We start from the raw sequence: 15424 nt of genomic DNA, 5'->3' as shown, positions 1-15424 counted from the left end.
GCCCCTGGACAAATGTAAACCATACGACCTATGAACATTCCTGCTCACCTGTTGTTTACTTCGTTGTGTTAAATGAACACATTTTTTACAGTGGAACATGAAAACTAAGGCATGAATGCATACTATAAAGTCACTATATGTAAACTCTGAGTACCTTTAGTGCATGTTGCCTCAGAAAGAAGGAGCAAAGTCAATGTTCTACACGTTCAGGTAATAAGTGTAGTTTCTCCCTTTATTTCTTTTTATGTTAAGCAGCAGCTAAAACTAAAGCGTGATCCTTCAGGTAAATGAACTAAATAAAGTGCTGACAGCCTTTTTAGATGTCTCTTTTTTTACATATATTAGGTATCTCTTTAAAATCAAGTGATCATAACACTTCATGTTGTTATACTACAGTATACTACTACTTTCCATTCTTATTTTTTTCTTGGCATCAGTCCAAAATGATACAGACATCTCTCACTCTTAAACGCTGGTTGACATGCTGGGACGGTACATGGGTCCACATACTGCAGGACGAAGCTCATCTCCTGCCAAGATGTTCTCCGAGCATGTTGCCTCTAGGCGCTTTTCCACACAGCCTCCTGTTTTGTAAATGTTTGCGTGCAAGCCAAACTCGCGTGCACGCTCATCTGGGACTGGGCTTCAAAATCCGCTTAATAGAAGACAATCAAGCATAAATCACATAATATTTATTACCACTGTGTTTTATCTACAACTGTAAGTAATTATTTTATTGGGAGGCTGAACCGGCATCCGTCTGCCTCCTCACTGGAAAGATGCACGCCCAGCTTCATTTTTTACGCACGTGTAACACGCACGTTCTCGTGCACGAGCACACACTCACGCTGTAGTTCACATATAAAGAAGAGAAGCTACAATTTTCGGGGGCACACGGTTAAAATGACAAGTACGCGAAGCGCCGCGCTCCATCCAAGTGGTCGCAGCTGCGCAAACGCACGCGCAGCTGCAGGTCCGAGCGCATCCCCCGAAACCCCGAAGCTCCTTGCGTTCGTTTTGATCGTGTCCGTGAAGCTACTCGTCCCGGTCCAGCAAACCGCAGCTCATCCTCAGTGTCTGGATTTCGAGCCACCTTTCAAACCCGCGTGGCACCTGGAGTTCTGCGCGCAGTACGAGCAGTTTGGCTGCTGCGACCAGAGGACCGACAACGCGATAGCGGAGAGATACTGGGACATCATTGATCAGCTGGAAGCAGCGGGCGTTGAGCTCTGTGCAGACTTGCTGAAGGAAGTCATGTGTCAGGTACGTGCATTTACTGTTCTAAAGTTACGATGATGGGTGTTTATATACTGCAATAAACAAAGAGCCAGTGCACAGAAATAAAATAAGACCCAGAGACACCACAGGATCCTTCACTTCTGCAGTAACTCTGTCACATACAACTAACGGCCAAGTCAAAACTCATCTAAAACCTGTCTTTGATTATGAATTCATCCTGTGTTAGATAAACGCCATAACTGAAATAAAGATTCACAGATTTAATCCAAAAGGTCCAGATGAGGACACATTACAGATGGGGAATTCACACAGTGCGAGGTTTAGTTCCTGTACGACCGTTACTGCAGACGAGCAGCATTCAGATGAAAGCTCCGCTTCACTTCACAGCAGCTGAAAGCGCCTTTTGGGTCCGTTTAAGTCCAGGTGTTTGTGTGGAGGCTTGGAGGCGCCTCGGTAAAGCTCCCGGTGCCGTGTGTGTCCCATCAGGAGTGCTCGCCCTATGCCGCCCACCTGTACGACGCCGAGGACCCCTACACGCCGGTCAGGGAGCTCCCCGGCCTCTGCCTCGGCTACTGCTCCCACCTCCACGGCCGCTGTCGCCACGTGGTCAAGTACTTGACCGAGAACCAGCTGCTGCGGGACACAGCCGAGCGGGACGCGGCCACGTTCTGCAGCCTGGTCCAGCTGTCGGACCCCGACTACTGCTACCCGGACGTGCTGAAGAACTCGGACCTCAACAGCAACCTGGGCCGGGTGGCGGAGGACCCCAGGGGCTGCCTCCAGCTGTGCTTGACGGAGGTGGCCAATAGCCTGAGGAACCCGGTGCTGATGCTGCACAGCGGCGACGACACGCACCGCATGTTCATCGCGGAGCAGCTGGGCTTCGTGTGGGTGTACCTGCCCGACGGCACGCGGCTGGAGCCGCCCTTCCTGGACCTGAGCGGGGAGGTGCTGACCACGCCATGGCTGGGCGACGAGAGGGGCTTCCTGGGCATGGCCTTCCACCCCCAGTACCGCCACAACGGCCGCTTCTTCGTCTACTACTCCATCCAGGTCCACGGGCAGCTGGACAGGATCCGGATCAGTGAGATGAAGGTGTCTGAGCATGACATGAACACGGCTGATCCCCACTCAGAGAGGTATGCTGCTTCCCTTCCCTTGAAGCCTGTCTGATGATATACATAGGACTTTGCACTTGCAGCGTGGCTTTGACAGATATATAGGACCGAGCTGTCATGCTCCCCCCTGGGCTGCAATTACACCACAGCTTGCATTAACACGTTTAGGAGCCGATCACTTAAATGACCTCAGGTCACTCAGGCTCCTTGGACGTAATTAAAACGTCAGCGGGCTTCAGCTGGGTGTTAATGAGGAATTACAGGGACTCGAAGACAAATGGGAAAACCTGACTCCAGTTATCAAGTAGCAGCTCAGAGGCAAACGCTACATAAACATTTGGCCTCATCAGCATCCAGCGGGTTTCGGGTCATTTGGGGAAGATACTGTAAAGCCCCAGGTCTGTTCTCCTGAGAGAAGCGATGTTCAATCACATAATGAGTCATACACTGACACCAAGCTGATACCAGTGATAACTGCGTGTCCTGGGGCTCACTGTGTTTACGCTTGAAAACAAGAACGTGAGGGATTGTGCTCCTTCTTCTCACCTTCAGAGTCATTTTAGAGATTGATGAGCCGGCTGCGAACCACAATGGAGGCCAGCTGCTGTTCGGCCTGGATGGATACCTGTATATCTTCACTGGAGACGGGGGAAAGGCTGGAGATCCCTTCGGGAAGTACGGCAACGCCCAAAACAAGTAAGCCGCTCCACTGCGTAAGCTGTTAGCTAAGCTAGCTGTGTTAGCTGAGCGTGACCTCTGACCTCTGACCTCTACCAGGACCGCCCTGCTGGGAAAGGCTCTGCGCATCGACGTGGACGGAGACGCCTCAGACGGGGCGCGGTACCGGATCCCCCCTGACAACCCGTTCGTGGCCCAGGCGGACGCGCGGCCAGAGGTGTTCGCGTACGGCGTGCGGAACATGTGGCGCTGCTCCGTGGACCGCGGCGACCCGCTCAGCCGCCACGGCAGGGGCCGCATCTTCTGCGGCGACGTGGGCCAGAACCGCTACGAGGAGGTGGACATCATCGTGAAGGGAGGAAACTACGGCTGGAGGGCCAAGGAGGGCTTCGAGTGCTACGACCTGAAGCTGTGCCAGAACTCGTCCCTGAGTGAGCGAAGCGTCACTCACACTCACACGTTAGAGTTCGGCCTGGGTTTAATCTGGGCCCGAAGCTTCATTTTTGCTTATTTCTCTGCCACCACAGATGACATCCTGCCCATATTTGCATACAGCCATCATGTCGGGAAGTCTGTGACGGGGGGATATGTGTACCGAGGATGTGAATCACCCAATCTGAACGGCCTGTACGTTTTCGGAGACTTTATGAGTGGGTACGTTGATCTGAGCCAAATAGTTCACTCCAACTGTCTCCAACCTGCCGGGCCGTCAGGAACCCTGATTCTGAGCAGGAAACCCTTGTTTGGGCAGCGTAGGATCAGGATGGAAGCCATGCGTCAGGCCCGGTGGATCTTTGGAGCCGGTCACCTGCTGACAAATAACAAATACAGCTCACACATTAATGCATCTGTGTTCATGGTGTGTTCACATACGCGCTTTACGCAGGTAAAGGACGCTCTAAGACTAGTGAGTGTTTAAGGGTTGCTCCTGTTGCAGCCGCATCCTGGCCCTGGAGGAAGACAAGGCCACAGGAGCCTGGAGGGAGAGGAACGTGTGCATGGGCGACACCAAGACCTGCTCCTTCCCTGGACTCATCAACCACTACCACAAGTTCATCATCTCCTTCGCTGAGGACGAAGCAGGTAACGTAGAGTGTCTGGCGCTAACAGACGCTGACAGACGCTAACAGACGCTAACAGACGCTGACAGACGCTAACAGACGCTAACAGACGCTGACAGACGCAAACAGACGCTAACAGACGCTGACAGACGCTGACAGACGCTGACAGACGCTAACAGACGCTAACAGACGCTGACAGACGCTGACAGACGCTAACAGACGCTAACAGACGCTAACAGACGCTGACAGACGCTGACAGACGCTAACAGACGCTAACAGACGCTAACAGACGCTGACCGACGCCTCCTTCTTCCTTCTTCCAGGGGAGCTGTACTTCCTCGCCACCTCCTACCCCAGCGCCACGTCTCCCTTTGGGACCGTCTTCAAGTTCATGGACCCGTCCAGGTGACGATCGCTCAGTCATGAACTCTTCTCCTCGACTAGAAGCTAAAGGTCGAGTTCAGGGAACTCACATCCTGTTGACCACACATGTAGCAGCTGCGCCATCGTCTGTAAATTCTCCTGTCCATAAAGTTGTGTAACACAGGTAGAAACACTGAGGCTGGTTTATATGAAGATGGAGGATGCGACGCGTCATTAGTCGACACGATGCAGCTGCAGGATCATTAACATCTGCATTATTTGTGTACGAGACGCAGGACACTTCACACAGACTGCTGTGACTTTAGCTTTGGTAGCAACAGCTTTAAATCCCTGTATGAAACGAAGTCGTTTTGATTCTAAGAGGCACATATTGAGGTGGACGTACAGGAGGGTTCTGTCTTATTTAATTTCATTTATTTATTCTCTCTTTGCAGGAGAGCTCCTCCAGGCAAGTGCAAGAAGAAGCCCCTGCCTGTCAAAGTGAGGGGCAAGAAGATTCCATTTGTGCCGCGGGAATGTGAGTCGTGTCGTGACAACTTTGCCTTTTAACACTTAAAAGCGGAGCTGCTCCGATTGAACGTGATCCTGAAATGCGGCGGTGGAACCAGACGTAAATGCACAGCGGACGCGCTGTTGGTCCAGCGTTTAGGTTCGCTGTCCACCGCCTGGAGCGGAACCAGCTCCAAGTCTAAATGCAGCCAGGTCCAGATCAGGCCGGCCTCATACGTCGCTATAAACAGCAGGCTCCGCTTTTAGACCGCGCATGTTTAAATTAGAGACAAAAGCATTTCAAACATTCAGCTTCGTAAAACTCCACATATGTGGCTGCGAGTTGAGCGGCCGCTCACTGACGCCTCTGCCTTTTCAGTGCCGGTGCTGCACACGGACGCGAAGCCCACGAGACCTCCGCCCAAAAGGATCACGTTCACCCCCAAAGCGCCGGTGGCGAGCAGTCGGATCAGAACCACCACGGCCGCCGCCGCCAGGCCCAGGTGGGAGGCGCCGCCCAGCGAGACGAGGAAGGACAAACCTGCGAAGCCGTGGGGCAAAAACAAACAGGAAACCAGCGCGCACACGAAGAAGAACTCAGCGAAGCAGAAGAAGACGACCGGGACTCCGAACGTTAAAAGCAAAGACAAAGTGAAGGCGAAGACGCGTCAGACGGACGCCGACGGCCTGAAGGGGAAGACGGGGGTCACCAAGAGGAAGAGCCCCCCGCGGAAAGGAGCCCAGAGGGAGGTCCATCGACAGAGAGAGGACCTGAAGGTCAAAGGTCGTCTGAAGGAGAACAAAACCAGGACGAGCGCGAAGACAAACGCGACCGTGTGGAACAGACGCGAGGAGAAGAAGCACCGAGCACTTTAAGAGGAGACGGCGCTGCTGGAGCCCACGGACCCAGAACCTGAGCCTGCTTCAAGGCCGCGCGGAGCAGAACCATTTATTCTGGACGCTCGTAAAGTTAATGACTGCTGCCCGTTTCTAAAACCATCAGATCAGTTTGAAGTTGATAAAAGCAGCGAGGCAGAAACAAACGCTTTCTAAGTAGAACAAAGGCCACTCTAGTAAAACTGTTCTAATTTTACCAGCCATGCAAGTGTTAAGAATAAACATTGAGACGTGTGTGTGTGTCTGTAATTAAAGCAGCTGCTCCTGTAATCACTGCTGAACACGTGAAGCCGCGCCGGGAGCGACGTGCAGCTATGCGCCCTGCGGTTCCGCCGGGTCCGGGTCCGGCTCCGGCAGACGGAACCACAGCCTGCCGACAGGTGGACAACAGGAGGTCCTGTGACCTTTGACCCCGTCAGCGATCAGACCCTGGCACCGTCACCCTAAAGCCCCTGCATCCACTCAGACACGTCTGCGTCTGCGTCTACGTCTGCGTCTGCGTCTGCGTCTGCTTCACAGGTGCCTCCATACGTTCAAACACCAGACAAATTACAGAGCAGGCGAGTCCGTGTTTCAACTTCACGTCTGCAGCTTTTAAAGCGCTGCGGCGCTGCTCAAATTGAGGCCTTGGATCTTCAGACACCAGCGAGAAGGAACGGTTCCTCCTGTGGCACGAACACGGACGAGCGTCTGGCGGCGCCGCCGCTCGTTGCCTGCAGGCGTTTCCCTTTGAACCAGCAGGTAATCGGGTCGGGTCGGATGCGTTTCTATGAGTGTGATCAATGTGTGGAGCATCAAAAAAACGAGTAATAAAAACCCAAATGTCAGGAACCAGTCGTGTGCAGCTCCGTTTATTAGCATCTAGAAATGACACAATCCTCCATAAACGTCTAGTTTGGAGCCACTAGTCGGTGCTTCCTCCTCTTCATCCTCATCCTCACCTCAGCGGCTGATCTGATAAACCTCGTCTCCCACCTGCAGCGCCCCCGTCTGCTTCACCGCGTGCAGCTGCCCGAACAGCGGAGACGCCTTGTAGATGTGCTTCTGGGCCGGGTCGCACTGACGATAGCTGCACCAGAACACACGAGACACAACACAGCAGATGAGGTCAGCGACGGCGCCAGACGTGGGGTCAAAGGTCAAAGGTCACCTCTTCAGCGTGTCCAGAGGCTCCTTCCTGCTGATTATTCCAGTTTCAGGGTCGACGGTGGTGAGAAGACACCTGAAAAGTCAAACCAACACTTCAGCTTCAGGAATCGAACCCTCAACCTGCAGCTTGGCTCTGACTCTACCTTCCACACGACATCACGCGCCGCAGTCGCACGCTGCCGATCTGGAGCTCCTCCCACGAGTCCTGAAAAAGCAGAGCAGTTGGTTTTGGAGTTGGCGTTAAATTTAGTCCACGCTGAAAAGGGCGGATTAGTCACAGCTCCGGAGCCGACCAGAACTTTGGAGGGAAAGAAAACAATAGCTCGTGTTCTGCAGGCAAACGGGCTCACCTCCGCGAACGGCTCGCACTCGCTGATCACGATGTTGGGTCGGAACCGCTCCACGGTCACGGGCTTCTCCATCCTGCTGCTCAGATCCTCGACGGAGGCGGCCGACAGCAGCATGACCGGCGCCACGTCCGGGTACGCCACCGTCTGCACAGAGGAGCGGTCAGCGCCACGGGCCGGGCCGGGCCCGGCGCCGCTGCAGTGTCATCCACAGCTTGGACGGTTGGAGCGGGAACCGCTCCCCATCCGTCTGGGCTGGGCCTGTTCACCTGCAGCAGCCAGAACCTCTGCCCAGTCCAGGAGCAACTGGGCAGAACCCTCAATGTGAAGCAGCAGAGCAGCTACCTCGGTTCTGGGGAAAACGGGCTCGCTGTCCGCCGACCTCCGCGGCTTCATGTGCGGCTCGTAGTGGACCAGGCGGAGCGGTTTCTCTGGGCCCAGGTAGCGAGCGAACCAGCGAGACGCCTCCTCCCCGCAGTCCCGGCCCTGAACGTCGGCGCCGAACACTCTGCAGCACAAACAGCACCAGCGTCAGCGCAGCGGCGCCACTGGACCCGCGGCGAGTCGGGTCCCGGCGCTCACCTGCAGTCCACGACCCGGTTGCCCGGCTGCCTCACGGGGAAGCGCAGCTCCTCCATGTCGGGTCCGTTCAGAACCACCTGCCCTCCGTGGCAGGTCAGAGACACCAGAACCAGGCGGGGCTCCTGCCGGGCCGTCACCATGTGGCCGTCGTCCGTCACCAGCAGCCAGTGTCTGGAACCAGAGACAAGCGTGAGGTGTGCTTGGTTCCGATGGGTCCGACCCGCAACGACAGCTTCCCGCAGACACGAGGCGAAGCCGCCAAACGATGACAACACACGGTCTGACTCACGCAGATCCCACTTTTACAGCAGCCACAGATGGCGTGGGCTCAGACCTGTGAACTCTGATCTTCATCTGCTGCAATAATCAACAACAACAACCTGCTTCTTCCTGCAGCTGCAGCTCAAACACTTGCTCCTCAACCCTCAGTGAATCTGCGGGTCCACAGCCTCTGGAGGACTTTATGATCCTGTCCCTCTAGCGCCGCCACGAGGCCGAGCCTCAGAACTACAGCCCCGTTTTACCGTAATAGCACAATTTTCACCCGCTATTTTAAGTTTTTATTTGGACCTTTGGCAGATTTCGTTTTCAGTGGAACCGCAGAGTGAACGAGGACGCGGGGGCAGGTTCTCCAGCTGTTCCCGTCACACCTACGACCGAACCTCAGGTTCAGGTTCGGCAGCACGAACACATTTCAACCTGGGCTTCATCGTCTGTCACCACCTCGGTTCACGTGTTCATCCGGACGGGCCCGAGGACGCCAGAACCAGCCCGAACCCAGGGTTCGTGCCCAACTCACCGGTCCTGGGCGTCTCCGGACCTCAGGCCCATTTTGTGGACGTCTGCGCGCGCCACGGGCTGCGCTTTGCCGGACTTGAGGGGGTGAATGAAGATCTGCGCCACGACGCCCACGCGGACGCGTTTCTCCGGCCTCAGCAGGTATTTATATCCGAGAGCGAGGCCCAGAGCGGCCGCGCCGGCTCCCGCCACCAGGAGAGCGGCCCTTCGGTACCGGGACACCGCGTCCACCACCGTGTCTCTGAGGTTCATGTTGGATCCTCACACTTTCATGGAGTCTGAACTTTAGTCAGTCTGCACGTGTGGCGTTCACTGCCCCTCGGATACTGCACGAGCCTCGCTCGCTGCGCAAAAACCCAGTGTTTCCAGTCTGGTAACTGGTGGCACACCAATAGTGTTAAACCTTCCCCCTCCCCAAAATTCTCTGGGGTGACGTCATCCGGAGGCGTTTCCTTTACTTGCAGCTAAATGGATCGTATTTCTGGTGATAACAGGACTACGGTGCCAGCAGCTTTTCAGCTCGTGGGATCCTCGTTAACGCGTCCTGGTATTTCTGACTCACAGTTTAATTGGAGCCTGGCGTAAACACATTTATCCAGCTCTTAATTAAACTATGTGACGAAAGTGAGACGTTGGTGCCAGAAACTGTCCCCTGAACATGAGTGACACCCGCTCACCATCAGCACAGTAAAAATCCATAAGGCCCCACGTTGAACGCTCAAGTTGTGGCTGTGAAAACGAGAGAATAGGTCCCTGAACACAGCACGACATTAAACTTTACGTTTCTGTTGCAAAAAATGTAAAAAAACGCCCTAGTCCTCTGTTAACATTCAGTCCAACCCCATGTGACACCTTCAGCATCAACCTGCCCATGAATTTCTCCCAAACCACAAACCAGGTGATGTAACGGCACCGCTGACCTTCTCCGTGGAGCTATTTCTGTCTTTGACATAGATACTCAGGTCTATGGCCAAAGCAGAAAACAGCAGATGCTCCGGCCGCGGGGGGTCAATACAGGGATTTGTCGAATGGATCCTCCTTCTGCTGCCTTTCTGCACGTCTGATGGCTGAAGGCGGAGTCACCGGCGCCGGGCCAGGCCTCACAAGCTGCTTTGATGTTGCAGTGACAGGCAAATTCTGATAACGAGACTCGAGCCTTCGTTCTGAGCAGCGGACGCGGGGACGTCATCGCCCTGTTTAACACCTCTGTGCTCAGCACTGAGCGCCTTTTCGTTCCCCAGATCTTCATTATTGACTGTGTCTCGTGTTTACAGTTTGTCTCGTTAATGATAACTCATCTGATTACAGCAACAACTCATTCTCTCTGATCAACATCAGAAGCATCGATTCAGTTGATAATAATGAGAACATGTTGCAGCGTTGCCTATTGATGCATTAATCAAAGTCAATCAAAATCAATGATTGGTGACATTTTATTTATTTAATAATACAAACATACTATGCACTTCTTGTCTTCATATAATTGCTTTATTCAATGGAAGCGTACCTGTCTCCATTGTCTGTGGTTACTGCAGGCCAGAGGCGGATCCACAGGACGCTGGGGTCCAGACCTGCAGGTGCAGGTGGTACTGGGGGAAGCCAGGGGTGGAACCCCAGTACCACCTGCACCAGTGGTTCAGGTCTGGAGCTTTGGTTTTGTCCCCCTCTTCATTAATGAACGACAATGTGAGGTGGACATGATAAAACAAAGTAAAACCTGGACACAGTAGTAGCCAAAGAACAAAAGCTGCCAACTCCTGTGGGAGATTTTGAATTGCTTCTGAATTTCACCAAATGAAGGAATATATCTTGGACGAACTGTGGTGAACTACAACCTTATCAACACACTTTATGCTGGTCTTCCTTTAATAAAGTATATATATATATGTATCCAACACCGCGTGACATAATGATACAGCCTCATAGTGACTAACCTGCTGTACGTTGTCAGAAATTGGACCTGAGTCAGAATTCCCAGAGGGAAACCATCTGGACCCGAGCGTTATTTCTATACATTCAGCAGGCGTTTCTCACACGACACATGTTGGGAACCGGCACAGAAATGGAGAAACCGCACGACTACAGCTTCTACAACCGATACTTCGTCCACACACTGATTTCATATCTGCAAACTCATTCTAGATGATGATTCCATGATCAGTGCATCCAGAAAAGAACAAAACTCGACTACAAACAAGTGCTTGTAGAGAATATTTTCCAGAGTGTATAATGGTCCAACAACATTATGGACGATGTGATGTGAGACAAACTAATAATTTGTACATTCATCTCCTGGCACTAAAAAGTTTTTTCAAGTACTTTTTGAGTTTTCAAGTACTAGTCATCCAACCCATCATCCAACATGGTTTAACATGGTTTAGTCCTCATACAGCACCTGCATAAAATAGGCTGTTGTTTTCCAGGTCGCTTATGGTTAAAGTCACTTGAGCAGAAAAGCATGATGACGATTCTTTCCAGCTTCGCCAGTTTCACTGGTGCAACAGAGCTTAAGACCTCCATCAGGTTCAGTCCACGGCAGCAGGTACGTTCCCATGACAGCCATCAGGTTTTTCCACAGACACCAGAGATCAGTTCGCTTTGGCTGGACAGAAGGAGACAAACCCACCTTCACATATGAAGAATCAGAATCTCCCCCTGACACACAAGGTGTTTAAATTAAGTGTGAAGGAAACAAGACGTCGGTGACGAGTCTCAGTCATTCAGGTGAGGTCGTATGAAACGTCCATTCAAGGGATCAGATTCCTGTTGTAGCTTCACGTGACATCATGGCACAGAAAGTACTAAAGTCTGAAGTAGAAGCAGAAGCATAAGGAGCCTCTGAGGGTGGATTTCGCCTTTCCCATCAGTGGAACACTCGCGGCCTATTGTTGCATAATTGCCTGTGAGTGACAACTAGCATTATCCGTTGTCCAAACACAGAAAACCCGCTCCCATCTGCCACAACAGACTGCTACTAAAAATAGTTAGCATCCACTGTTTGAGCCAGATGTGACTTAGATTGCTCTGCAAGCTACATATCGGAATATTGGATGTTTAATTTGACAGAGTAGAAGCTAAGTGGACAGAGATGACTCTGCTTCCTGGTCAAGAAATATTAATGACAAAAGCTTTTCATTCATTGTTAGTAGGATGAGGTCGTCCATACCACTGCTGAGTCACGATATGTCTTTTTTACTTCGTATTTTATTACTCAGTGAATTTTTAGTGAAGTTATAAGGCAGTAGACAGTTTTCTAGCATAAATACTGGAACAGCACGAAGCAGCGAGAGCCAATAGCTTATCATAACATAATGACCCAGGAAGCAGAGGGGGAACCAGCAACCGGGAAGCTAGTCCTATGTGTGTTTGTCAAATGATTTTGAAGTTTAGTCTAAATTAAAAAATGTTTCCAGCTTTTGTGCCAAGCTAAGCTAAACTACGCTAACGTCCGTGCTGTAGCTAACGTTGTCATCTAATGTTCATTCAGTATATTCCCTAAATCGTTTACTGACCAGACATTATCAGGGTAGTTGCAGGTAAAGCGATGTACCTCCCAGAACCGCTGACAGTACTTCACCGTGTATCAGGCCCAGTCGGTGGCGGTTCAGACGTAGCTGCCAGGTCGCTGACGCTCGGCCGCGTGTGGAGGCTTAGCGCTGGTTGTTTTATGCAGGTTCTGAGTTTGGGAGATGTTACCGTGGTTCTTTGAGCGTTTCCACTTATGTGGATGTGATGTTATGTAATTCAGCCGTTTGTGCGGCTGGTGCAGTCGTTTGGGCAGCGAGCACTAAACTCTGCACATGAGTCACATCAGCTTTTGTAGCTCTGACAGTCACGACTTGTTTAAGTGCTGCTGCGTTAGTCACTAATACTATGAGGGCAAAATCATGAAAGCGACGCACAAGCATCAACACCAACTACGGCTTTTAAAAACTAGACCCTGAGTTGAATCAGCACCTTTGAGGTTATTAACAACGCACCGTGAGACGAGCTGCAGAGCTGTTTGAGCAGGACGTGATTCAGCTCAGCTGTTTTATTGTGCCATTAACCAGACGGGACCCGGCAGCACCTGCTCTTCTTCCCGGACCCGTTGTGTTCACTGACCGACACGTGACGCGGACTCCCTTCACGCCTGCGTTCAGCCCACACGCTTCTGGGTGCGGCGCTCGGTGCTGCTCTGCTCCTGTTCCATCGCAGCTCTCCGTGTGCTTTCCTGTTGCGTCCCCGTTGCTTCGCGGGGATCATAGCACCACAGACATCTTCTTGCCGCCTGCCGGCCTCCTGGCAGCACGGGCGCTCTGCTACACGGAGCTGCGCCTTTTAAACACCCTGAACGGAGACAGAATGTGTAGGCCCGTTGTTATGGAGCTGATGCTCGTGCACTGACGTGGACTGCACACGCAGCCTGTTGATCCGGGCTCCATGTAGTGAGGACAGTTACTGTTCTGCTGCAAGTAGGCATCGGAGAGCGCGAGCTCCTGAGGGATGGTGGTGGTGGAGGCCTGCAGCTTCTCGCTGCTCCTGTACCACAGGCAAGAACAGATAGTCTGGAAATGCAGCACCTCAGTGTAGACGCCTTTTAAGTCTTTGGACTTGGCGGCGCCGTCTGCTACAGGTGTGGAGGCGGTGGAGGCCGAGATGGGGATTAAACGAGCCCCCTCTCCCCTGGGCTTATTAACGGCCATCAGGGCCTTCTGCTTGGCGTCCCTCCACTCGTCCTCCGTGTTCATGGTCAGGAAGCGAAGCACCACCAGGTTCAGGAAGGCTCCGATCACCGTCAGGCCCATGAGGATGTACACGAAGCAGAAGGCCACGTAGCGCGGGTCGTTCTGCAGCGCGTCGTCCTTCTGCAGCGCCACGTAGTCCCCGAAGCCGATGGTGGTGAGGGTGATGAAGCAGTAGTAGAAGGCGTGGAGGAAGCTCCAGCCCTCGCTGTAGGAGAACGCGGCGGCCCCCACGCACAGGGTGCTCATGCAGGAGAAGAAGCCCACCGTCACCATGTTGGCCATGGAGACCTCGGCCCGACGCATCCCCAGGCACCTCTTGGCTTGATGAAGCAGGTACCTGACGAGCGTGTTGATGCGCTCGCCCAGGCTCTGGAACATGACCAGGGTGAGAGGAATCCCCAGGAGGGCGTAGAACATGCAGAACACTTTCCCTGAGTCGGTGCTGGGCGCCGCGTGCCCGTAACCTGGTGAGACAACGGATTCAGTGACAAATTATTAATGAAATTGTGTTGGTGGAAAAGAAAGGCAGCAGCACTAAATTCCTTTTAAAATGATTTCAGATTGAAAATAACCAACATGACCAAATATTAACACCATAAATATAACTACTAACTAAGTACTGTACTAAGATTTTTTGAAAACACCGGTTTTGTTACACAAGCCAACAAATTACAAAATTCTGTGTATAAACATAAACACCACAGGATCTGAGACTGAAAACAAACAAAACAAACATATGAATAGAAAACTACCATTTCAATCCAGCTCCAACAAATAAGCAAACATTTTAAAATAACCTACTGTACATGTCTTCATCATCATCATCATCATCATCATCTAACTTTATGTGAGTAAAATCGTATCTGGCTTTAACTGAAGTGGATTCTGTTTAAAAAGCTCTGTCTTTGAGGTTGACTCAGGGTTGATCTGAACGTTCCACCTGACTGGGACTAACTGGGCGCTGTATCAGCACCAACACAATGTGTATTTGGCTTTAGACCTTTTAATAGATTTTCTAATTCCAACCTAAAAGCAAAGCCTCGTCCCCGAGGTTAAAGGTGGCTCCACAACCCGCGGACCTCCGAAGCTCTGGCCGCGGCCCTGCACCGAGCATCTGTCTGTAGAACCGCATCCCCATCTGTCAAAGCCCCCTTTAAACGGGGAGGACGTGGTGCCGCTCACCTATGGTCGTGATCACAGTGATGGCGAAGTAAAAGGAGCCCGAGAATTTCCACTGGACCCCGGCTTTGTGCGGCTTGAGCTGCAAAACCACGTACTCCAGCTCCTCGAAGTTCTCTTTGGTCAAGTTGTATTTGCGCAGGAGCTCGTACTTTCTGGCGTCGAGCTTCCTCTTGTGACTTTTCTCCTGCTTCGACTCCAGGGTCTCGAACACGGCCGCTCCGACCACCAGGTAGGTGAGGATGCTGACGATGAGCGCGAGGGTCCGGGCGTTCTGTCTCTTCATGATCAAAGAGGAAAAAGCCTCGCGCAGGTGGAGATGAGACTCTGCGACCTTCTCCCGCGCGCTCCGGATCCAACAGAGGGGACTTTGGAGACGACGCCGTTCTCTCGGCACCACCCCCACATCACAGTTGGGTTGCTACTGTATTTGGAATATTTGTCACCGACTTATATTTAGATCGTGCAGAAAAGAAACGCAGGGCAATCCCACAAACTGTCGGAACCGAGGAGCAGCCGAAGCCGCGCTCCGTTTCCTCTTTCCAAGTTTTTACGCACGCGTTGTGTTTTGTGCCGAAGTTGAAATCCTCCGTCAGGCGGCAACGCGCTTAAATAGTACTTGGTGTATGATTCATGTGTTCGTTCGCAGATACAATATTTACACAGGCCTATTTAAACAGCGGACAGGAGTTGTCTAGCAACCTGGCGATAAGCATCGTTCCCGTGAGTCAACATTGAATAGACACGAACGTTTCAAGGTGAACAAAGACGTGAAT

General features: G+C 52.2%; 3 protein-coding genes across 3 annotated transcripts; 1 reads left to right on the top strand and 2 right to left on the bottom strand.

Moving 5' to 3' along the window:
- The first annotated feature begins 771 nt into the window (after positions 1-771).
- On the top strand, positions 772-6100 carry hhipl2 (HHIP-like 2). The gene is made up of 9 exons (XM_029138786.3): positions 772-1263; positions 1726-2378; positions 2910-3053; positions 3135-3466; positions 3563-3689; positions 3973-4118; positions 4420-4501; positions 4915-4997; positions 5349-6100. Exons 1-9 carry the CDS (start codon positions 904-906, stop codon positions 5843-5845), a joined length of 2424 nt encoding a protein of 807 aa, XP_028994619.1. The 5' UTR covers positions 772-903; the 3' UTR covers positions 5846-6100.
- Positions 6101-6701: 601 nt separating this feature from the next.
- marc1 (mitochondrial amidoxime reducing component 1) lies at positions 6702-9138 on the bottom strand. Its single transcript, XM_029138790.3, has 7 exons — positions 8744-9138; positions 7945-8115; positions 7708-7870; positions 7366-7509; positions 7159-7220; positions 7017-7088; positions 6702-6935 (listed from the first exon to the last, which is right to left on the bottom strand). Exons 1-7 carry the CDS (start codon positions 8992-8994, stop codon positions 6809-6811), a joined length of 990 nt encoding a protein of 329 aa, XP_028994623.1. The 5' UTR covers positions 8995-9138; the 3' UTR covers positions 6702-6808.
- A 1019-nt stretch (positions 9139-10157) lies between these two features.
- kcnk3b (potassium channel, subfamily K, member 3b) lies at positions 10158-15325 on the bottom strand. Its single transcript, XM_029138791.3, has 2 exons — positions 14652-15325; positions 10158-13933 (listed from the first exon to the last, which is right to left on the bottom strand). Exons 1-2 carry the CDS (start codon positions 14932-14934, stop codon positions 13044-13046), a joined length of 1173 nt encoding a protein of 390 aa, XP_028994624.1. The 5' UTR covers positions 14935-15325; the 3' UTR covers positions 10158-13043.
- Positions 15326-15424: the final 99 nt, after the last annotated feature.

Source organism: Betta splendens, chromosome 22 (assembly GCF_900634795.4).
Source record: "Betta splendens chromosome 22, fBetSpl5.4, whole genome shotgun sequence".
NCBI classification, from domain to species: domain Eukaryota; kingdom Metazoa; phylum Chordata; class Actinopteri; order Anabantiformes; family Osphronemidae; genus Betta; species Betta splendens.
The sequence above is the reverse complement of the archived record's forward strand: the minus strand, read 5'-3'. Positions and strand labels throughout refer to the sequence as shown.